Raw genomic sequence first — 24,787 nt, 5'->3', positions numbered from 1 at the left:
CCTGGCGTCCCAAGGCAGCCTCCAGCTGAGAGCAGAGGGACTCTGGCGGCCGCGATCCGGGGGGAGACTCCTCCAGGTGACACGCCTGCCGCTTCCCGTTTTCGCTGAAGCGCAAGGCAGGGGCTGGGACGCCGCAAAGGCTCACAGAGCTCGTTGCAGACCCGGTGTGCAGCCCTGTGTGAAGCGAGAGGAGGAGCTCTGCCGGTGGCGCCGGCTCTCCGAAGGTCCAAGTCTCCCGGGCGGTGAGTGGGCCGTGTAGGTGCGCTCAGGTGCAGACCCTCACCTGGAAGCTCAGGACCCCGCGAGGAGGCTTGTGTGGAAATTGGCGATGTGTAGTGGGGGAGGGAGGGTGGTCACCCTGTCACGGTCAACCGGCGAAATGAATACATTTCAGCGGGACCCAGTCCTTGGGAAGCGGTAGGAGAGGTGGCAGGACGCAGAGACCCGTGCCCTGGCGTGAGAGATGGGGCGGAAGGTGAGAAAATCTGCACAACCGATGAAAAAGTAGGTAGGAATGAAAGCCCTCTGGCCCAAAGTTGAAGTCACTTTTGTCATCGTGGCCAAGTGTGGAGCGCTGTGAAAATTCTGAGAGGAAATCTATTATCCATCTCAACTTTTCTCTCCATAAAAATGTGACTTTCAGGTTCAGCTCGGTTTAACCTGGTGAGTTTGAACCCTATTTCATCTGAATGGATGTGACCTAATATAATCATGTTGGGACTAACATGTCATATGGATTGACAGGATATAATTAAAAAATGAGCTTTATCCGAAGGCAAGTAATTTCCTACTTAAAATTTGTTATATAAAGAAAACAAAGCAAGATATACATACACTTTCACAAAATAAAGGATGGTTTTAATTGTCATGTGTCTCTGATGACAAATAGTAAGATCAGAATCCTTTCAGAAAAGCTAGTCTATTTTGGTTACTTTTTTTTTTTTTTTTTGGTACCAGGGATTGAACTCAGGCTCTTGTGTTTGTGAGGCAAGTCGTGGAACCACTGAGACAAATCCCAGTCAGTAAAATTACTTTTGTTTTTTTCATCCACCACAAATTTCTGTTGTAGGATTGATGATTTTGAATTCTTCCTTATGGTTATTTTTGTTTGCAGATTATCTGGCATAGAAGTATTCTTTGAAGAATTTTGTATGATATTGGAGGATGGCAGAAGCAGTTTTGGTTGATCTGTTCGGTTTGGAATTGAACTCTCGGGAAAACTGCCATCAGACATTACTGAAGACACTGAATACTGTCCGATATGGCAAGGCCAAGTTCCTTTTCATAATATGTTGCAATAACTTCAGCAAATGGGATGGTGAACATAATTGTAAACTGGAGACAAGCAATGAATTATCAGCATTTTTCAGTGAATTTGAGATTGTTAATAATCCAAGCATGGCTGCTTCTTTGTATACTATTAAGCAAAAAATTGATGAAAAAAATTTGAGCAGCGTTAAGGTGATTGTACCAGTACACAGGAAAGCATTAATGAAGGCTTTTATTGATCAACTCTTCACTGAGGTATACAATTTTGAGTTTGAAGATTTACAGGTGAAGGATGGCCTTTCGGAGCAGTCCACTGAAATAAACATGATCACATCTCCTGAACTAGAAAAAATACAGGATGAAATAGAAACATATTTGAGAAGCCTGCCAGCTCTGAATGGAAAATTAACTATTATTACATCTCCTTTGATCCCAGGTATATTCAGCACCATCTGTGTTTTTACTGTGTACATGAAAATCCAGCCTTTCTTCAGAGCTTGATCATCTCCTTTCTTCCATCTTTTGCAAACTCTTAATTTATTATTATTATTTTTTTAGCATCATTTGTACTATCTAGTTGTCATGGATGCCTTTGTGAGTCAGGGGTGTCAAGGGATAATGCCTTCAAAGGTACTTTAAATAAATAATTTGCTTCATGCAAATTCAGCTTTCAGACAAATCCCCCTATTCTCCTTGAAAGTGAGGTTTCTCACCCTGACAATCTTCTATTTGAAAATTCTGAAACCTAAACTCATTGACACTTTCACAGCAGAGTGAAATTATGTAAAAGTCTTCTTTCTTGATTAAATAGTATGTATTGTGGCTATATTCCACTGGGTATAACAAAGACAGATATAGAATATACCCTTTGAACAGCAATAATATATAACCTTGGAAGGTAAAATATACAAACAGCACTATGTAATAATATATGGAATAAAGTGCTGTCAGAATTAGAAGCTGAATAAGCACTGGGTGAAATGATCAGGGAAGGTCTACTTGGAGAGACTGGCTTTTGTAATGCTTTATAGTATTTTGTAGAACATTTTAATCTTTACTACCTCTCCTCAACAGACATTTTCATACATGGATTTACTACAAGAACAGGTGGAATATCTTATATACCAACTCTTAGCTCACTTAATCTCTTCAGTAGTTCCAAACGGAGAGATCCTAAGGCAGTTGTTAAAGAAAATCTTCGTAGGTTGTCAAATACTGCAGGATTTAATGCCGAGAAGTTTTACCGAGTAAAGGTAAAATTGTGTTTCATATTTTGGAAGACCTAAAGTATATTTTTGTCTCAGCTGGTACTCTTGCTTCTGATGTTTCATTAAACATTTTCGGATAATTCTGTAATTGTTTTTCTTAGATTTGTACATCACAGCCTAAAGATCAGTTTTACAATACATATTTCACCTGGAGCTCCAGTTCTAAAAGTATGGTTAATTCTCAGGGAGTATATTGTTCCTAGGTTCCTGAAATTTGCATGAGAAAGGCCATAATTTTCTAAATTAACACTAGGGAGAACTAAAGGATGGGATAATGTTTTGTGTCTTACAGAATTCTAGCTTTGTGGGATGTGATTGAAATGTATTTTGAATGAATGTTTAAATTAAAAAAATTTACTACAGTAAAGGACACATTGTTATTAGTCCCTCTCAGACTCCTCCCCCTTGCTTTTTCCTGAATGTGTTTATGAGGTGTGATGAAAAATTTGGTGGATGCTGCTACCAAGTCCTACCCAGTGGAAAGGCAGACTTGTAAAAACATTATGGTGTGCTGGGCGTGGTGGCACACGCCTGTAATCCCAGCACTGGAGGTTGAGGCAGGAGGATCGCTGTGAGTTCGAGACCAGCCTGGGCTACATAGTGAGTTCCAGGTCAGTCTCAACTACACAGTGAGACCCTGTCTCAAAAAAAAAAAAAAAAGAAAAAAAAAAGAAAAACATGGTGTGTTGTCATTCACCTTATTCACTGGATCTGGTACTGTGTGACTTCTGGCTTTTCCCCAAAGTCAGAATGACCATGAAAGGTAAGTGATTTTAGTCAGTTCAGGACAATGAGTCACCTGTGACAGCACAACTAAAGACACTCAAGAAAAAAGATTTTCCAGAACTACTTTTGAAAGTGGCAAGAACAATGGGATGTTTGAAGTGAGGGTATATTTTGAGGGAGATTAATAGCAATGTGTGTTTTTACTGTATTCTTAAACTTTAAACTTTTACTCGTTTCTTTTTTTTAAATTGAGTTTATTGGTACATTTTAGGTATAGAGTACCAGTTACATTCATTATTGGGATTGTATATCTTTACAGACAGGTCTTGGTTCTCATTTTTCCCCTTGTCCCTGCCCTCCTCACTCCCTCTTTATTCCCTTTCCCCTACCCTTCTCACTTTCCCTACACCTTTAGCCCTTTTCTTCCTATTTCACATTGTCAATTATCTCATTAGGATCTTATGTACTATTATAGTTTTTCACACCAGAGAAACTATGCAGTATTTATACATGTGTGACTTATTTATTTCACTTAGGAGTATATCTGGTTTCTGATTATACCTTTTACTTGAATCTGGGGAAGTAAAATTATTATTGAGTTGATCATTTAATTTTTTATAAGTCAATTTACATTTTGAGGAAAATGCTACAAGTGGGACCTCCTCCATTATTCATGATTTATATTGAAACTCTAAGTCTGCTTTTCTTTGAGTGAATTGTATAAGAGATATTGCATATGGCATTTTACTATATGTAGAAGTGGTATATTTATTGGATTCTAGCAGTCTTACACTAATTATATAATTTTGTACTGAAATGAGTACTTTCAGTAAAGTTCTGAGAAATCTCATTTTCAAAGCATGTTTGTCACATATTTTTGGTATTAGACTGATCATGCCAGTAAAATCTGGAGCATGGGGGAAAAGGAGCCTGAATTTTATGATGGAATAATCACCAATCAAAGAGGAGTCACAATAGCAGCTCTTGGTGCTGATTGTATACCTATAGTTTTTGCAGATCCCATGAAAAAAGCATGTGCGGTTGCTCACTCTGGTAAGTATTAGTAAGCATTAAGGACTGTACCCATCTTGTACACAAGAAAAGTTACAATTTTGGGGCGTGGGCATGACAATTAAAAGAATTGCTTTGTGTAAGCATAATGATAGAGGTGGGGCATACTCTTATAAGAGTGGACAAAAAAGATTAAGTCAAGTTATATGAATCAGAGTTTAATTCCCAAAAGCAGTGGTACATAGGTAGATTCCTAACCAGGCAGGGTTTTGGCTAAGTGCCAGTGTTTCTAAGCAAAGAATTGTAAAAGGTTCTGAATACTCATAACAGCCTTGAGAAAGAAGAACAAAGTCAGATGTCTTTTAAAAAAACTTCCTGTTTTTAAAACTTATTTCACAATAATGTCAATCAAAATAGTATGGTACTGGTATAAAGACACATATAAATCAGTGGAGTAGAATAAAGTCCAAAAAGAAACCCTTGAATGTTGTCAAATGACTTTTAACAAACATGCAAAATAACTTCTAGGAAAAGGACAGTATCTTCACAAATAGTACTTGGAAAATTTGATATCCACATACAAAAGAATTATGTTGGACCCTTATCTTATATCATATTTAAAAATTAAGTAAAAATAGATAAAATATATAAGTGTAAGAGCTGAAACTATGAAACTCTTAGGGAAAATTATTGGTGTAAATTTTTATGACTTTGGATTAGTTGGTTTCTTAGATAGTCAAAGCATAAGCAACAAATGTAAAAATAGATAAATTGGGTATCATCAGTGTTAAAATGTACACAAAAGGATGTAATTTATAGAGTGGAAAGGCAGCTTACAGAAGAACATATTTGCAGAGCAAATATTTGATAAAGGGTTAATATCCAGAATAAGATACTCCTACACTTAACAGGAAAGAAAACTGGATTAAAAAATGGTCAAAGGAATATATACTTTTCCAAAGATAATATGTAAATGGCTAACAAGTGCATGAAAAGTTATTCATATAATGTGTATTTAGAGAAATGCAAATCAACACTACAATCTCATCTTACTGGGATAGCTGAAATTAAGGCAAAACAAAACAAAACAAAAATCCAGAAAATAAGTATTAAGTTTTGAGAAATGTGAACCTTATTGCTCCATTGTTGAGAATGTAAAATGGTATAGCCACCATATAAAACAGTGTGGTATAAGTAATCATTTTTCTTTTTAAAAATTTTAAAAACATAAAATACAATAAAAATTCTGATGATAAAAAATATTATGATGATTCTTAAAAAATGTAAAAATAACTACCATATAATGCAGCAATTCTACTTTTGGATATATATGGAAAAGAACTGAAAGTAGAATCAAGAAGAGATGTTTGTGCATCCGTGTTTATAGCAGCATTTTTTATAGTACTCAGAAGCAACCTAAATGTCCAATGACAAATATAAATAGATTGATAAAATCTAAATTGTATGTTACATATACAGTGTGATTATTATTCAGCCTTAGAAAGTTAGGAAATTCTGACACATGCTATAACATGGATTAACCTTGAGTACAAAAGAAATAAGCCTGTCACAAGAAGATAAATAATATATGATGCCATGTATATGAAATATCTAAAATATTCAAATTATTGGAAAGAAGAAGAAAAATTGTGGTGACCAGGAGCTAAGAGAAGAGAGAACTGAGTTATTGTTTAATGGGTATAGGTTCAGATTTGCAAGATAAAGTCCTGGAAATTGATTATGCAATGGTATAAAAACAATGCATTAAAGTTGTTAAAATGGTATATTTTATGGGTTTGCTTTTGCACAATACAAATAAAAAAGAGGAGAAATTTAAAAAGGTTTTTTCTCAGTGAAAACTACACATAACTGAACATTTTAAAAAGGAAGTTGAGTGAAACTCCCATTAAATGTCTATGTCAGGGACTTTAGAGTACAATCTTATTTTAAAATCATTATTACACTGTGATTAATTTTCTGATTAATTTACTACATCTGGATTTTGAAAAATGCACAAACTGAATCTGTTCATTTTTTAATTTAGAGGTAGATTCACTTGAAATTTTGTTTTAACTTACGTGTTTTTCTTTATGATAGGTTGGAGAGGTACATTGTTAGGTGTTGCTATGGCTACAGTGAAGGCTATGATATCAGAATATGGCTGTAGTTTGGAAGACATTATTGTTGTACTAGGACCTTCAGTAGGACCTTGCTGTTTTACTCTTCCCAGAGAATTAGCAAATACATTTCATAATCTTCATCCAGCATGTGTACGACTCTTTGACTCACCAAATCCCTATATTGACATCCGAAAAGCCACCAGGTATGTGTAATTTCATTCTGGAACTGCAAGTTTGATTATCGCTTATTAATTCTGAAATGGAAATTATTTTAGAGAACAGTTGTTCTCTAACAGTTCAGGTAGCAGGTACTAGCTAACATACAAAACCATTTTAAATACAAAATCTATTATTTAAATTTGCATTACAGAAAATTTCTTGTCTGTTATCTCTTAATGTTATAAAACATTTGGCTTAATGATATAAAACATTTGGCTTTTAAAGAAGCCTACTTAAACTGTAAAAAGGTGCATATACTTTATAATCATTCTTCAGATAAATTATCTTGAATGTAATGAACTATCAAGAAGCTGATATTTTCAAAATACTTTTATTCCCTACAGAGGCATATTGCTTAGCAAAAATTTTAGATAGTATAAATAGCCACTTTCAAATTTTATGTGGTCTCCAACATTTTGAATCTATGAAATTTTGATTTTAGTATCTGCTGAAAATTATTTGTCACTTGGAGAAAGTGAAATTGACATCTGATTGAATTGTATTTGTATTCTGGTCAGGAAAACTTTGCTCAGATTCTGCCTTATTTACAGAAATAGGATTAAAATTGATTCTTAAGTACGAGTGCTAGAATTATCACTAATTTTTAGTCATTTTATATCATAAAATGGAGAAGCAGATTTTCTATGAAAAAGAAAGATCTGGTTCATAGGTGGAGAGAAGATAAAAGGATTAAATTACTGAAAAGTACTGAGTCTGAAACAGATGAATCTTGTGCACAAATACTCTAGTAACTTGAAAAGTTTTCCTTAAAAAAGCACTTAATTTTGATTATAGAATTTTGTACTCCACTCATGTCTTCAGGACAATATGGAAGTACAATATTGTACAGTTCTATGTGAACTTAGGTGGCAAATGATGATAAAAGCTGCTGTTTCCTGATTGGTCCATGTTATGTGAGTGAAAATAATTTACATTATCCCAAGTAGATCTTTCCTGGAACTCTTTTGCAGCAATATCTTTTATGTTTTTTATGTTTCTTTGGCTATTGGTAAAATGAACTCTTGCTATCCTTTGAAAAATCTTTAAGGATTCTTCTAGAACAAGGAGGAATTCTTTCACAGAATATTCAGGACCAGAACCAAGATCTCAACCTCTGTACATCCTGCCATCCTGAAAAGTTTTTCTCCAACGTCCGTGATGGCCTTAACTTTGGTACACAGATTGGCTTCATATCAATTAGAGAATGAGGTATAGTAGGTTATTCCTCCTCTTTTCAGCCTGTCTTTTCTCCAGTCTCTGTCCCACATCCCATCTCTCTCCTTCACTTCTTATTCCTCTTTCAGGCTTTCCTTCTCATTTTAAAATTAATATTTAATTTACTTTTTTATTCTTACAAGAAGAGTAAAGTTTCCACTTTTTTAGTAACACAATAGTGACCAAAAAGTTCATTTTTATTTAACATACTCTATTATGTAAAGAATAACCAACCACTCACTTTTCTAGTTAAGCATAGGTAGGCTTATGTTAAAAGTATAAAAATATGTCTTTTGTCTTTACTGTGTACTTGAATGTGTACATTTTCTATCATAATATCTTTATATCTTTTATTTTTTGAATTTTTGAGCAGAATTTTTTTACATAAAGATTTTAAATTCTAGGAAAATAAATCCATAAATAGGCAAACTGGCTTAGTTTCAGCTATATTTCTAACTTCTATCTATAGTTGACCAAATTTTTTTTAAAGAACTGTATAGTAAATATGCTTTATGAGGCATATAATACCTATTCAGCTACTCAAGTGTTCTATTGTAGACACAGACAATGCTGAAATGAATGGTATGTCTTTGTGCCAGTTAAACTCCTTCTTATAGAAAACCAGGAGAGGGATCACATTCGGCCTGCCGGATATGGTTTGCCAATGCCTCTTCTACTATCAGAAAGCAAGGTTCAGCATAATTTCATAATAAAATAGCATTTATTACAGGTGGTTTCTTAAGAGTTACCATGATAGTGATTTAGTACTACCCTAATTTAGTACTACATGTGCAATTTTCTCTAAGGTTATTTTTAAGTGAATTATTATTGTTATCTTTTATAATGTCTTTAGCTCTTTAATACAAACATTGAATAAATTTTATGATTTTTACTATGATATACTAATTTTACTAGTAAAAGCCTCATATTTTATTTATGTGTATTTTACAGATACTTGACTGGATTTTTACATAACTTTTCTTCCTTCTTCCAAATTGATGGCAAGAGAAAAATTAATTGATTGTAAAGCATAGAGGATTACAATGGACACTTCATTTGTAGGGTGTATTTTCATTATTATTACCAAATCCAAATGATTTTTAATTTAAATGATAACTGACTAAAAATTAATATGACTTTTATATATGAAGATGGTTCTAAAATATTGTTCTCCTTATTACATAAATGAGGAATAGGTTTGTTGGATATTTATTGGATATTTTCTACTTTTCAGGTATTATGTTAAACATAAGTTAACTGAAATGACTTAGACTTTTTCCCTTTGAGTACAATGCACTGAAAGTGATAAACCTTACAACTAAAATTTAACTTTAATAGCAGTAGAAGAGTACAGAAAGAAGAAGAGTTAATTTTACCCAAAAGTCAGGATAGAGAAGGTATTACAGCAAAAATGACATGTGGACCCAAAGTGTGTATAGGCTTTTAACAAGTGAGGAACAACCATAGCAGTGAGGAAACATCATGAACCAGAGAATGAAACTCTGGAAATTTATACAATGTCCTAGAGACAGAACACTGTGAGCAGAATAAGGACGGAACAAACAAATTAGAAATAAATTGGTAGGAGTCTCATAATGCCATGTTAAAAATTTCGAGTTTATTTTCCTGGCAAGTAGTAGGCATAAAAAGCAGAGGAGAGTTTTTATTTCCTTGTTATCCTATACAATATGATGAATTTGTATTGTGAGAAACTGAACCAGAGAGATTAAATAAAAAGCTGGTAAAAATATTTCAAAAAAGAAATGATGAAGTCTCAATAAAGCAGTAGAATTACAACAAAGAGTGAATGGATTAGAGAGATATCAGAGAGACATGGAATCAGTAGGTAATAGAATTAAGAGGTGAGGAAGAGTAGGCAAGTCATTGATAATTCCAACTTTTCTGCTTAGGTAACTACCGAGAGTACCAACAAAGGGAGGGAGGGGGTTTCAGACATGGGAAAAGGATAATGAGTTTCACCTTATCATAGAATTAAGCACATATAGATGAAAATTATTGGTCAACAATTAAAAATATAGACCTGAAATTTAGGAGGAGGCTGGGAAAAAGACATAGATTTGGAAGTCAGCTAAGTAGAGATGATGCCTGAGTCTATTGGAGAATTTTGGGTCATCTAGGCAAAAATTAGGATACTTGTTCCAAAAGGAGTCCCAAGGATGTAGCCTCATATAACACCTTCATTGGAAAAGCAAGAAGCTAAAGTGGCAAAGAAAAAGAAAGAAAGGAAGGAGGGAAGGAAGGAAGGAAGGAAGGAAGACAGAAAGAAAGAAAGAAAGAAAGAAAGAAAGAAAGAAAGAAAGAAAGAAAGAAAGAAAGAAAGAAAGAAAGAAAGAAAACAAAGGAGCATTGTTATTCTGAAGAATCCAGAATAGGTATGGGAGGTACTCAAAGAAATCTTCGCGGATAAATATAAAGCAAGAATTGAGAAGGAACCAGTGGGTTAATTTATTAATGCAGCTGAGCTTTCAAAGCATTGAGGTAGAAGATATACATATTGACTCTTACTTGATAGTTTTTACTTGAGAAGAGAAAATAAAGGGATTTAATTTAATAGTTTTAAGTATAGTCATCTAAAGAGAAGTGTTGAACTACAATTAATTTTGGAAATAGATATTTTAATGTAAGTTGTTATATTGTATCTTGAAAAGTTTTTTTATGTTGTGCCTATATTCCTGAATATATATGGTATAATAGCAAATATTATTTTCTTGGCATTTACAAAGGGTTTAAATGTGTATTGCCTCATTTACCTTTATAGCCACTATGAAATACATAGGTAGTGTCATCTCTTTTATTCACATGAGAAACTGAGTCTCATAGAGGTGAAGTTCAAAATCACATAATTTATGATAAGATTATAACACATTTTGTGATTTAAATCTCTCAGATTTTAGTTAAGGATACCTAAATTTTATTTTTGTTTTCAACTTTATATTAGTGTCATTGATACATCATTTAAAAATTTGTTAAGGTACTGACATAGGTTTAAAAAAATGTACATTTATAGGCCTCAAAATGTTTAATGTAGTGAAAAATGACAATTGATAAACCAGAATTTTCAATACTGTATTATGTGTTGTGAGTTTGCCACAGGTTGGTAGGTACCTTATTTAGTTTAATTCTTTTATGCATCTCCTACCCCAGTGTGAAATTTAAATAAATAAATAAATAAAATATTTAAATAAATAAAATAAAGTTGTAAATTTACCAAGTAGTAGTCGTACTTTAATATTCCAAACCAAATAAAATTATTATTTATTACCTGTGATTTTTGGTTACCTATGCCAAATTAGACAATGAAAAGTTGTCTCCTTACTGTTATTACTGAGTGAGAAGTATTGATTCAGTAACTGAGAAACAGAACACTAAGTCACTAATTATATCTAATTGTCTCTGAGAGATCTTTGTAACAATAATTTGTGCATAGATATGGTGGACTTATAAGGTGAAAAACATTAATGATGTCTATTAAGTTTTGTTTTTAATCTAAGCATTGCTACTAACTGCACATAGGTAATGTTGGTTGCCATTTTACTAGTAAAAGGAGTTAAATTTGTAAATTCAATGAGAGTTCATGGCACAACTTCTATGTGAATACTACTTACCAAACTAAAATTTAATAAACCGTATAAGAAGACTTTGGTCTTCTTGTCTTTTTAAATTGTTAAGAATAGCATAAAGGAAGGAAGGGACAAGAAAAAAGTTAAAATATAAGGGGAAGATGGAAACAAAGCTTCTGTACACAGGAAGAGGAGGAGTCTTGGGGGAAATGGGAAAAATAAAATTTATTTTAAAAAAAGCATAGTGACCATGCTTTACAAAACAAATGAGATTATTTTAACACTAGGGGGCAGTGTTTCTACAAGTAACACTGCTTTTTCTTGACAAGGTCAAACCAGTGTTTTTTTTGCCAGTGTAAATTTGGTTTTCATTAACAATCAACTTTTTATACATATTATATCTAAATTTGCAGACATCAGCTGTGGATCTTGAACAATTACTTTCAAAACGAAGATAAATCATTTTAGTTCCCTGTGTATTGGACCTCCCTTGAGCTAGAGGGAGAAATTGCATAATGGAAATCAGATTCAAAAGGAAGGGGCAGCATCTCCAATGTGTACCCACACCCAACTGCTTCTATGGCACCAGGCAAGGTGCCCCACGGGATTGGAGCTGGCCCTACACAACCAGAGAGGCAAAGTCAGGAATTTCCCAGTGGTGTAAGGGCTTCTGGGTATAGGCTATTAAAGAAAGATGGCGGTGAATGATACCCTTAGATGGTGGCCCACAAGGACCTGCCCTTCTGATCCTGTGATCACCTGAGCAGGGTTCTGTATGGTTTGGCGAGATGCCATCCTCCACTGAAGGCTGGTACAAATGAGATATACCTAGGTATAATATTCCCTACCCTCAGAGACCGAGTGTACCCACAGAGTAGTGTGGGCAGAGCCAGGGCCCCACCATAGTAGAGTGACTAGCACACCCTTGAGGACTTTGTGTGTGTGTGTGCACAAAAATGGGAGACTACATTTTAAAATTGGGAACAATATGTTGTAGTTCAAGTAGATAGAAACATTTAGGAACCCTCAACCACCTCAATCTTGTGTAGGATCGCTAACTGTTTTTGTGTGGGTAGATTTTGGGGGGAGACTCAAGATTCTACTGTTAAACAACAAAAACAATACTCAGATTCAAACACTGGAAGGTAGAAGAGGACCATGATGCATGTTATATCATTTTGAAACTCAAAATTTGCTTTCACTTGTTTTACTATGTACCTATATTGATTTATGTGTGAATTGAGTGTTACAAAAGTCCAGCACTTTGCTCAGTTACCTGTGTGTTGATATGTATCAGTTTATGTGTGTGTGCTAAATAGCTAACAGCAAATGTGTAAAAGTGTAGGAGCCTCTTTACATTCACATGCACAAACAGTGGATGCAGTGGAGTGTAGATTTCTTCGTAAATTTTAAATTGTGCAGTAAAGAATAGGACGTGTGGGATGTATGCTTACTGGATGAGTGTATGGGAAACCTGGCCTGGGACGTGCATATAGGCAGTGTTTTAAAATTTTATTTATGGTTTTTAAGGAAGAGGCAGCTGCTGTAAGCAGTGTAATGTTCTATGCTAAGTAATTGCTTACTCAAAAAAAATCTGCCACTACAGCCTTTCTTGGATTAACACAGTTTGAACCCTCAATGATTACATGTCAACAATATTGACACAAACTTTTCACACTCCTCTTAGATGCTTCTTTGCAGACAAAGAAATATTTACCTCACATTCCCTGTTCCTTGTGCCAAATGCCTGAGGTGACTATATCCCTTCTGTGTCTTGAACAGGGCTTTTTGTTTTACTGGAATCTCAGAAAGTTTGGATGTCCAGCTTCTGTATTTTAGTAAATTATTAAAATTTCCAGCAGGCTTTATAGTTCAAAATACATTCTTTTCCAATTGCTCTCCATGAATACTCTTAGGAGAAACATTGGTAGAAGATAAATTTGCTTATGGTGAGAGTAGAGTTTTTAATATTCATTTCTTAATTCTTAAAATTTTCCATCATACATTGCTTTAGTTTACATCTCATCTCATCTACCTCAATCAAATGCTTTTAAGAGTGTATTGCCTTAATCCCCCCTCATCTTCATTTTCATATTCGTTAATTCTAAGTCACAATATAGCTTCATTTTTTGAGTTTTCTACTTTTAATTGCATATCTAGACTTGGCTACAGAATTGTTTCTTGGCTATATCATATGGCCTCTCAAATACAATTTAACTCATCATCATCTTCCCTCCAAAATCTATTCCCTTGTGATGTTATCTCACAGAAAGAAATTATTAATGCAGTTGCCTGGCCAGAAACACTGGAGTGTTTCTGAATAGCTCCCTTACCTTCCCATACTACCGACTTGGTGTGTCTACCATCTGTTCTGTATCCTTACATCAACTGCCACAGTTATTAGCTCTCACCTGTGTGATTACACCAGCCATCTAGTCATACTGGATCCTTTTGTGTACTGCCATTGATTTTTAAAAATGCAAATCCAGTCATATTGCATCCCTCAAAATTGTGTCTTTCTTGCCTCTTGCAAGATGAAGATTCATTCACCAAAGGTTATAAATGTTGTCATGATATCTCCCCTGCCTACTTCTTCAATTCCACCATTTCCCAGTCTACACCACATTCTCCAGCCATTCTATACTTTGTTTTACCTCCTAGAATGTGCCAGTAAGCGAGGTCAGACCAAAGAGGTTAATTTGCATTCGAAGATTGACTTGAACTCAGACCTTTTTGAAAATTACCTTCTCTTAGGCTTTCTACTAAACCAGCAAAGTGGTACCAAGGACATACACAATGTAAATATCTAACCAAATGAATACAGCACTTATGTCTCCCTAGTTTCTCATGGAGATCTGACCAAAATTCCATTGTCAATGTGGTATGTAAAATGAGTAGCATGCCTCAGTAGTGTTTGTTCTAGCAGGCAGGGTGAAAGCCCAGTTAATGCTCTGAGGTCTCCCACTAATATATAAGGAACACTTTGCTATATCTAAAAGAATGAACAGCTTCTTTTCTGTGTCATTGGGTGTATAGCAGTTGTCACTATCACCTTCACTATCAGCCATGTTTTCTCTTATTTCTTGTCTTTCCACCTATTGCTGGCTTTGTAGGTGTAAGAATTTTTAACCTCACATCTGAGACTTGGACTGAAGGTCACTTCCTCCAGAACACTTTCTTTGGCTGTTTGTTTCATTATTATTCATTCTAAGCATTATTTTTTATGGTCCTTTGCAAACCGATTCTTAAATGTTAAGCTCTTTACTACTTTACTAATAAATAAATGCTCTTTCAGAGTGAGCATTTTTCAGAGTGACTCATCATATTTTTAGTTTGTAACAAAATATTATCACATCGCAATCATCTGCGGAAGGAAAAGGGAAGAAGGAAAATTGTAATCTAGCAATGATTTAACAAAGGGTCTGAAAACAAAAACTATTTTGGAGTATCTGTTTTGTCAATTTTCAGGTATTTTTAAATCTTCAATGTTTGGTTGAATTCGTGACATATGACCCTCAAAGGAGAGAATGCTTATAATAAAAACCTGTTTTAAGATATCCAGCTGTGTCTCTTTAACCTTATTTCCAACTTATATGGCAGTATATACTTAAAATACTGCTTTAAGATACTTTCCTTATGTATGAATCACATATGTTATAAGACAATATTTTACAAGACTAATTCCACTTTTGTAATAATATATTTTAACATTTGTTTTATACTATACCCTATCCTTGGAACTTATTCATAAGTCTTTAATGAAATGAATATAAACTATTTAATCAAATCCTTCTGATAATGACCAGAAAAAAGATCAAAGTGTGGATCTTTTCCATGAAAATTCCATATTTTCAATAATTTCTGTTAATTGATAGTAAAAGATATTCTGGAGGAGTGGCAGACTCTATATCTAAAGCTTGGCTGCACAATAGAATCACCCGGTAAGGTTTAAAAACCCTATTGTCTAACCTACACCCCAGGCCAATTCAATCTGAATATAGAATAGAACAAGCATCTAGTTTTTTAAACTTCTGGATGATTTTGATGTAAAGTGTTTACAATATTTAATTGAATTTAATAACATTTAAAGTACTTTAAAGAATTGTGAGGGAAATTTATTTGGTCATATTTCTTTCTTTATCATTAGATTCCACTGTTTCCAACTGGTGGTAAATTTTGGAGTATTAACATGGCAAATCTGATATAAATTTAAACATTTTCCCCTTCTCAGCTTGGACTAGACAAAGCATAGTCAGTTCTGTCTTCCCTGCTATGTCAATATTTTCCATCTACTGATGCCAAGGTTTTCGTAATGGGGAAGGATGAGATAGGTTGGGTTCGTGAGAGACATCTTCAGCTTACCCCCTTTCATATGCATGTTCAGACATTCTCCATCTGACCATTTACTGTCTCTTCTCAGCTCTTGCTTTGAAGGTATATGCTGCACAGATTCTTTTTATTCTTTTAGTCATTTCTAGCCTAGCTATAGTCCTTTAGCCTACAAGAGACAATATTTTTGTCCTAGTCAAATTCCAAATGTGCAGGCTACTCCTCATAAATAGACATCTCTTTTTTCTGTTGTTGCAGATAGCTCCAGCTGTTAAACAGCTGCTTTTCATGTTTTTAAATTTTTTAAAAATTAAAATTTTTTATCTTATTGAGTTTTTCGGTACTTTTTAAGTATACAGTACAGTTACATTTATCATTGGGATCTTGCACCCTTACATGACAGATCTTGGTTCTCATTTTTTCCCCATACCCCTGTCCTCCCTTCACCCCTCCACCCTCCCCTATTGACAAAAACTTTTGTTTCCATTTTTTCCTTTTCTCATATTTTTTCTTGTCCCTTACTTCCTTTCCCATACCCTTCCCACTTCCCCTACACCTTTAGCCCTCTTCTTCCTATTTCACATTATCAGTTATACAATTTGTATACAGTTATACAATTTAAACTTTTAGTTTTTCACACCAGAGGAACTATTTGGTAATTTACACATGTGTGTCTCACTTATTTCAATTAAGAGTATGGCCTCAATATGCATCCATTTTCCTACGAATGACTCTAATTTCTCATTCTTTATGGCTAAGTAGTATTCCATTTTATAGCAAAACCACATCTTTATCCAGTCTCCAACTAATGGGCAAATGGGCTGTTTCCAAGTTTTACCTATTACAAACTGTGCCACTGTGAACATGGGTGTATAATCACTGTGGTATGATTCTTTTAATTCTTTTGGAAAGATACCCAGCCCAGCTACTTTTCTTTAAATTTAATCAAGGGAGATTAAGGGACACGTCATGGTATATTTAATCCCTAAATTTGGGAACCGTTATGTTAAGTTGAATAAAACTTTAAATTATCAGCTTTAGTTTCCTTTAGCACCTAGCTCTGCTTCAGGAGCTGGAGGATTCTTTTGAAGAGGGAGAGGAAATGTACAAGACTCTGACAATGATCTTTAGGAAAAATCCCACCAACTTCCTCTATTTAAAGCTTTAATCTTTGAAGGTAAAGGATGCTTTAGGGATGCTACATGGTTTTTAGGGGCTACCTCTTAGCAAATTTTTTCCATAACTGGGTCTTCTATTAGTGTACAAAGCCATCATCCTGAGCTTTGCTCCCTCGACAAGGACCACATAGTCGGAAAGAAATCTCAGGTCATGTTCTGTTACAGCTTCATGGAAAATTGTATCTCAAGCTTTTCAAATCTAGGAAAAATGAGGTTTTTCTCCCTCTCCCCTTTTTTGTCATACTATGCTCCTTGTGTAAATTTTAACTCATAGGCTTCTGTTTAAAGTACATGAAGGAAATTTGGCCTTGGTCCATTTCATATCTTCTCATATGAAAATCTAAGGAGTCATCTCTTTCTCCCCGACTCTACATCTCCCTGCCAAAGCTGTGGGCTTTGAAGATATAATTGAAGCATTATATGATTTATATTTCATTTGTTAAAATTATTCTATCCTTTACTTTCCATTTTGTTAAGTTTTAAGCTTCTTAGGCCTGCTTTTCTCTCTTAGTGATAAAGTGATTCTTATACTTGTTCTTAAAATGGTAGGCTGTTCACACTACTGGTGAAGGAAAAAAAAGGACAAGATAAAGAGAAATTGCTTCTTTCCCCCTATAACCATTAAAAAGGTGCTACTCTGGGTTACAAAACTATCTGCAAAAATTGTTTGCCTTATAAGCACATCCAGATTCTACAATTTTAGCATGTTCTAAAGTTTTGTAGCTAATCTCTTCTGAAATATCTACAATTCTCACTAGTTATCTTAGTACATGATTTGCTGGGAAATCTAGGTTAGTGATCATAGTAGCACTTTTGAATCATCACTTCAAAATTACCTTCTGAAAACCAAAGAGACTAACAAGATAATGCAAGAAAAAGGTAACATCTTCAACAAAAGTTCATGGCATGGGGCCCAGGATTTACTAAGTGGTTCTGCTGCTTGCCTCACAAACGCAAGGTTCCAAGTATCACCCTGGTACTGGGGGAAAAAAAGTTGATAGCATGAAGTCCCTCAAAAATCCTTTGGGTGTGGCCAAATCACTGAGGAGATGGACTTATACAGGATGAAGATGAACAGCTTTATTGTCAAAGTTGCTGAAAATAAAAAGTCAAATGCAACTGCAGGCTTCCTAGGAAATAATGATAATGAAAAACATAACCATAGGATACAGTTGAAGCATTCTTCTGAACATTATAATAATTACCTTTTCAACAAAATGGAAAAAAAATCAATTCAAAAGAATATAAAAGTACATAAAAGAAAACTAAAATCAAGGAAAAGGAATAGAGAAAAAGGCAGAAATTTACGATCTAGAAAAGAGGAAAACATTTAATAAACTGATTGAAGAATTAAAAATAGACAAGCTATTAATCATCCTCATTGTTGAATATGAATTTACAAAATATAGGAAAAATAATCTTAAAAAATAAAAAGACTATTTTGTACAATTCTATACAAAAGCACTTAAAAACATTGAAAAGTTGTGAAAGTCTGCTATTAGCTATTACCCATTAATCTCTCTAGGTGTAACTAACTTCACCAAGAAAATGTGCACATCTTTCAGGAGCTTATAAATCCTATGCTACATAAATTGTTCCATAATAATAGAAAAGAAAAAAAAACTTTCAAATTATTTTTACTTTTTTTTCAGCTTTAATTGAGCTTATTGGTACATTTTAGGGATACAGTACAGTTACATTCATTACTGGGATCTTGTACCTTTACATGACAGGTCTTGGCTCTCATTTTTTCCCCTTGTCCCTGCCCTCCCTTTGCCCCCTCCTCCCCGCCCCATCTACAACCACTTTATTTCCATCTTTTCGTTATCTCACATTTTTTTCTTTTCCCTTTTTACCCTTCCCCGGCCCATCCCACCTTCGCTACACCTTTAGCTCCTTTCTTCCCATTTCTAAATGTCAATAATCTTATTAGAATCTTCTGTATTATTGCAGATTATTCACACCAGAGAAACTATTCGGTATTTACACGTGTGCCTTATTTATTTCACTTCGGAGTATATCTTCAAATTATTTCAATAAAGTAATTGTGCTTAAATGCTAAAGCTGATAAATATTACTCAAAAATTATAGGCCAGTCTTTCTTTTGATTATCAATGCAAAAATTATTATTAAAATATTAAGAGAATAAATATTTCTAAATATAAAAATATTGTTAAATGTGGCAACCCATATTAAAATATAAGTATATGGAATTCATTGTGTAAATTCCAGAGAATTTAATATTAGAAGTCTTAGTATAATTCATCAATTCATCATACCAATAGTAATAAGGAAAAACACTATTTTTTAAATAGATGTTGAAAGGCCTTGAAAAAATTCAGCCTACTTCTAAACAAAGAAGAAAGGAAGGAAGAAAAGGAAAGAAAAGAAAAAGGGAGAAAGGAAAAAGATACAAAGACAAGAAAGGAGGAAAGGCTAGGTCAGTAACATAAGCAAATGGATAATTCCTTAGCATGATCTAATCAATGTGAAGCAACCAGGCATTGTTGCTTCTCAATCTGCTGGAATATGGAATATGTATTACAACCCCAAAACATCCCTCCCAAAGATGTTGAGTCTGAATCTAACCAAGCTTCAAGGTAATTGCCAGTTTATAAGAAATATGGAAGGAGGATTACATTAATGGATATCACAAATTTATAGTGTGAGACAACTGATACACTTTTTGCAAATAGTCAATGGCAAGAAGGACAAAAACAGTGGCAAGGGGACTGTTAGATTGAAAGAGATTTTTGAGCCATGGCAATCACATGCGATGAGTACTAGATTCGGTTGTGGTTAAAACACTCTATTGAGATTATAGGTTAGCTATTATGTGGTACCAAACAATCATTGTTTCTTTTTTTTGTTTGTTTGTTTTTTTTTTGGTACCGGGGATTGAATTTAGGTCCTTGTGCTTGCGAGGCAGGCGGGGGAACCACTGAGCTAAATCCCCGGCCCCAACAATTATTGCTAATCTTGTTGGATGCTAGTAATGTTACACTAGGTAAAAACAAACAAAAAACAAAAAAGCTATATTGATACATTTTGAGTTATGCAGGCATAAACTGGTATGTTATCTGAGTTGCTAGTACATGCTCTGGCATAAAAATAGAGTAGAAATGTATAGCTTAATAGCAGTTTATAGTAAAAGTCAGGATTTTGCAGTGCTAACTAATGGAACTGCTCCCCCAAAAGCTCATAGGAGCTAGTTTGTCATATAAAAGTATATGGCTATAATAAATAAAATAATATTTCCATTCTGATCTGAAGTGATTACATCATGTCTGGGAGTATTGTAGTTGATTTAGGAAAGTAACCCTTCACAAGTTCAGGGAAAAACAATGTTAATGGTGATGTAACCTAAAGTAAGATATAATCAGTGGGAGGAATAGGATTAGGAACAAGTGGCTTGGAAAAGTTTCAGTGTTGATGAGAAGTTTCAGTGACAATAAGATAGCATACATCATTGTATCTGAAGTAAAAAAAAAAAAAAATGCCAGAGGTTTTAAAAAATACCAGTACTAAGTAGTGGAAATATCAGAAGGCTGATTTGATCATAGTATGACTATTGGGAAAGGCAATTACCAATGGGCTTTCAGGCAGCTAGCACATTTTTCTAGGGTATACCAAAACTGCAAAGCCCTGACTGCTCTTTATCCAGACTACAGGTTTGTATTTGTGGCAAGCAAACTTTAAGGACAAATTATAGTCCTCTTTTGGAAAACAAGAGCCAGCTTGCTTACCATTTATTATAAAAGTGAAGGATTCCTCAGGCCTAGCGTTCCCAACCTACTAACAGATCTGCTGCGTGCACACAACGCACTTGGCCTCCTCTTTGTTACTCCCATGGGACTTAGGAACAAGAAGAACCAATGCCATTGTGATATATGTGCTGCTTGCTAATAGAAAACTTGTCTCTAACCTAGGTATCTCATGTCTTCTCTTAATATCCATAACAGTGATAGGCTAATTTATTAACTTGTGAAATTAATAAATTCCAGATCCAACAATGGAGAACCATATTAGTTAAAGGGTTCTCTATCCAATGGTGGTCAAAAGTGGATGGGAGGGGCTGGGATTTACCTCAGTGGCACCATGCCTGCCTTGCAAGCACAAGATCCTGAGTTTGATCCCCAGTACCAGTAAAAAAAAAAAAAAATCCACACATTAAAAAAAGTAGACAGATAAACCTCTTGGTGAGGATACTGTATAATAGTAAAGAACAAAGCCTCCAACAAGATCATTACCTTGGACCTTCAATGTCATTTCAATGCTAAGAATTCTAGTATTTTTTGTTAGAAAATATAGTAGGTAGGGAGGTTTTGACTTGTCTACAGAACACCAGATGACTCTTATGTTGTTACTCAAAAGAAAAATATTACTGTATCCTTCCATATTGAACCACTAGGAAATTCCAACATAAATATGGCCTTGATAATTATTTAAGGGCCACCTTTCATTCGTTATCTCTATATATCCATATTATATATAAATCTTTATCTGCTTTCTGATGAAGGGAAATTAAAATTATTATGCCAAAAATACAATTCATCTCTGACTTTGTGGCAGAGCTCCTAGGACTCTGGGGAGTAAAGATTAAAATCTTTCATCTTTGTTTTGACATCCTCTGTCTGTATCATTATAAGTTAAGTACCAATGACTAATCTTATTGGGTCTAAGTTTCATTAGCATTAATGAGACTAGTGTGGTGGTAAGTGTATATTTCACGTTATCTTTCAGAAAGCCTCTGATGTTTATCAGAATACTCTTAAAATATATATATTTAAAATCTAGTCCAGCATGAGAGTGTGATGTAATTCAGTTTTGGATCACATCTAATATACACCTTTCACTATACATAACAAAGCGATAACTCCCCGCATCAAGTCATTATGGCCTCCTTGTCTTCCTTTGTCTTTTCCTTTGCAAATGCTTTGTGCACCACCTACATTCATCCACTGGGTGGCAATATGTGCTTAAGAATGTTGAGTTTCTGTTTGTCTCTGATTTTCAAATGTCAAACTTTTTAATGTAGAAGACACCCATTGTGTCAAATCTTAAGAAAAAGTGTTATCTGAATGTAAACTCCTACCTAGAGGCAACTAGAGATTTTAGTAATATTAATATTTATACCATTGATTCTCAGCACATTCTTTTTCTGTCAGGATGTTCCTACACCACACATTTGCAAAATAAACTGTCCTTCACACTCCTATATTTCCTCACCATTTTAAATTTTACATACTGTACTTCTGAAACACACACACACTTTCCAAATTTCTCTAGCCCATTTCCAACTCCAACGTTCTCAGTATCCTACTTCTTTTTTCTATGACTCTTAACTCTGTTAAATGTTATTCCAACTGCCTTAGTAAAATCAAGAGATAGACCTATAGTACTGTGTGATTTTATACTGTATCCTATATAAGTAAAGCAGAGTTTGGATACCCATATATGTAGTCTTAGGAAGCTAATATAGTTTCCTTTCAATTAAATTAATCCTGTTTAATGCAGAATGAGGCCAATTAACTTGCTCTGTGTAAGATTATCATCGATTAAGAGATTAAAATCTTCCAGGAAATTAAATTATCAACTACGCCTGTAACCATTTAAACCCTACAAAAATACAGACATATTTAAAATTTTTAAATTAAATAATAATGGTAGTTGTTCTACATGGAATTATGAAAACTTTTGTTTCCCCTTTCTTCTGTTTTGTGGGTTTTCCTGTATTTTATTTAATGAAAAAAAAGTACATACAATAGCTCTTGTGCCATCTTTAATCTTTCTCTTCCCTAGATTAAAAAATTTCTCCTTCTCTATATGCTGCTATTTAATTTTTCAAAAGCTATTAGCAAAATTTTGAAATTTCCTTGAATTTCCATGTGGCATTGGTTATTGCTGAGTATAAGGGGAGGTTTGACTGATTTTTTAAAAAATGAATTCTTTGTTTTAGAATAGCTTTACATTTACAGAGAGTGCAAATATTGTACAAAATTCCCATAAACCCTACACTCAGTTTTCCTTATTATTAACACCTTACATTAATTTGGTTTATTTGTTATAATTAATATACCTGTATTGATGCCTTATTATTAATTGTAGTACATTGTTTATTTATACTTTCTTTGTTTTTACCCGAGATCCCCCTCCCTAGCGTTTTGTCCATTTTCTTTTCTATAATGCCATCCATGGTATATTAAATTTAATTATGTCTCCTTAGCTGCTTCTTGGCTGTAGCAATTTCTCATACTTTATTTTTCATCTTTTTGGCAGCTTTGAGGAGTATTGGTCAGGTATTTTTTAACGTCCCTCAATTGGGATTTATCTAATATTTCCCTCATGATTAGACTGGGGTTATAGATTTTTAGAAAGGCGGCTACAAATGTAAAGTGTCATTCTCATTACATTATATCAAATATATTATATACACTACCAAGAGGACCCAGCCTTGTTGGTCACCTGGCTGAAGTAGTGTTTCAGGTTCTTCTTTTCCATTCTTCACACTTTGACAGTTGGTGCATAGCACACTTGCGTAATGGAGAGTTATGCTCTACCTCAGTAAGGGGTGAGGTACCCATATAAATTATTTGAACTTCTCCTGTGTAGGAGAATTAACTCTCCTCCATGTATTACTTATTCAATCATTAATATCAGTATTGGTTCATGGATGTGAATTTTATGATTTGATTATAATCCAATATTACCTTTTCGTGTTGTTCAAATTGGCCGTTTGGAGCTTCTTTGGTTGGGTTCCTTTGTACATTTTTTTTTTCTTTTTGGTACTTTGGACCTCGCACTTGTGAGGCTTGCAGTGGTGCACCACTAAGCTAAATTCCTGGTCCTCCTTTGTATATTTTTTGTTTGTTTGTTTGTTTGAGAGAGGGTCTCACTATGTAGTTGAGACTGCCCTGGAACTCACTTTGTAGCCCAGGCTGATCTCAAACTCACAGTGATCCTCCTGCCTCAGCCTCCCAAGTGCTGGGATTACAGGCATGCACCACCATTCCAGGCTGTCCTTTGTACATTTGACATAACCCATTGTTGTTTTCATGTGTGTGTGTGTGTGTGTGTGTGTGTGTGTGTGTGTGTTTTCCATTAAGTTTATTGGTATATTTTATATAAACAATACAGTTATATTCATCATTGGGATCTTGTACCTTTACATGATGTATCTTGGTTTTTATTTTTTCCCCATTCCCCTGCCCTCCCTTCACCCCCATCACCCGTCCCTGCTTATAAAGACTTTGTTTCCATTGTGTATATTTGTTTTAAGAACTGCTTTACTTTATGACACTACAAATTCTTCTCTTGGGATTTCATGAACATAAGAATATAAATTATCTCATATAGCCCTTTCCCCAATACTGAATTGGAATCAGCTGATACCTTATGTTTTTCTTTCATGTTTGTGTGTGTGGAGCAGGGTATTGAATCCAGGATGTCAAACATGCTAGGCAGTCACTTCATCACTGAACTATGTCTCCATCCCTTGGTGCCACTTTCTAACTGTTCATCATAAACAAATTTTATTAAGTATTGAGTATTGATTGTGCATAAGACTTGTGTTAGGAATACTGTTTTTAAAATCTTTGGATTTATTTTACATTGAATATGTTCTCTAGCCATAATTTTTGTTTAATCGGTTTCTTCTGAGATTATGGGATATGTTTTTCTTTTGTGCAACTTCTCCTTCTCTATCATAGGAACAATTTTCAGTAAGGGCCATCTCAGTGTGGCTCATATATAGGTTAATCTGACCAAGAGCTGCTCTATCAGTACTGTGGCACATCTTAAGAGGTTTGTTCATCTGGATATGCTCAGTGACCAGAGAACCTACATTTAAACCCTTATACTGTGTCTCACTC

General features: G+C 34.4%; 1 protein-coding gene across 5 annotated transcripts in view; it reads left to right on the top strand.

Moving 5' to 3' along the window:
- The first annotated feature begins 6 nt into the window (after positions 1 to 6).
- The window catches only part of Lacc1 (laccase domain containing 1), a 178,326-nt gene continuing 153,545 nt past the window's right edge, over positions 7 to 24,787 (top strand). For 3 of the 5 annotated variants that reach the window (XR_004515677.1, XM_033759901.1, XM_010637065.3), the window contains exons 1-6: positions 7 to 242; positions 1,115 to 1,705; positions 2,344 to 2,522; positions 4,151 to 4,316; positions 6,372 to 6,597; positions 7,662 to 7,822. Coding sequence is in view for 4 of the 5 variants with exons in the window: in XM_033759901.1 (XP_033615792.1) it covers positions 1,165 to 1,705; positions 2,344 to 2,522; positions 4,151 to 4,316; positions 6,372 to 6,597; positions 7,662 to 7,821 (1,272 nt within the window). In the remaining variant the exon portion in view is untranslated. Of the gene's footprint in view, positions 243 to 1,001; positions 1,019 to 1,114; positions 1,706 to 2,343; positions 2,523 to 4,150; positions 4,317 to 6,371; positions 6,598 to 7,661; positions 7,823 to 8,779; positions 10,104 to 24,787 lie in introns of those variants that run through there. The other 2 variants (XM_010637064.3, XM_010637066.3) reach the window with 2 other exon arrangements.

Source organism: Fukomys damarensis, unplaced genomic scaffold (genome assembly GCF_012274545.1).
Source record: "Fukomys damarensis isolate Sample0158 unplaced genomic scaffold, DMR_v1.0_HiC HiC_scaffold_38, whole genome shotgun sequence".
Taxonomy (NCBI): Eukaryota; Metazoa; Chordata; class Mammalia; order Rodentia; family Bathyergidae; genus Fukomys; species Fukomys damarensis.
Note: the sequence above shows the minus strand (reverse complement) of the source record. Positions and strands in the feature narration are given on the sequence as shown.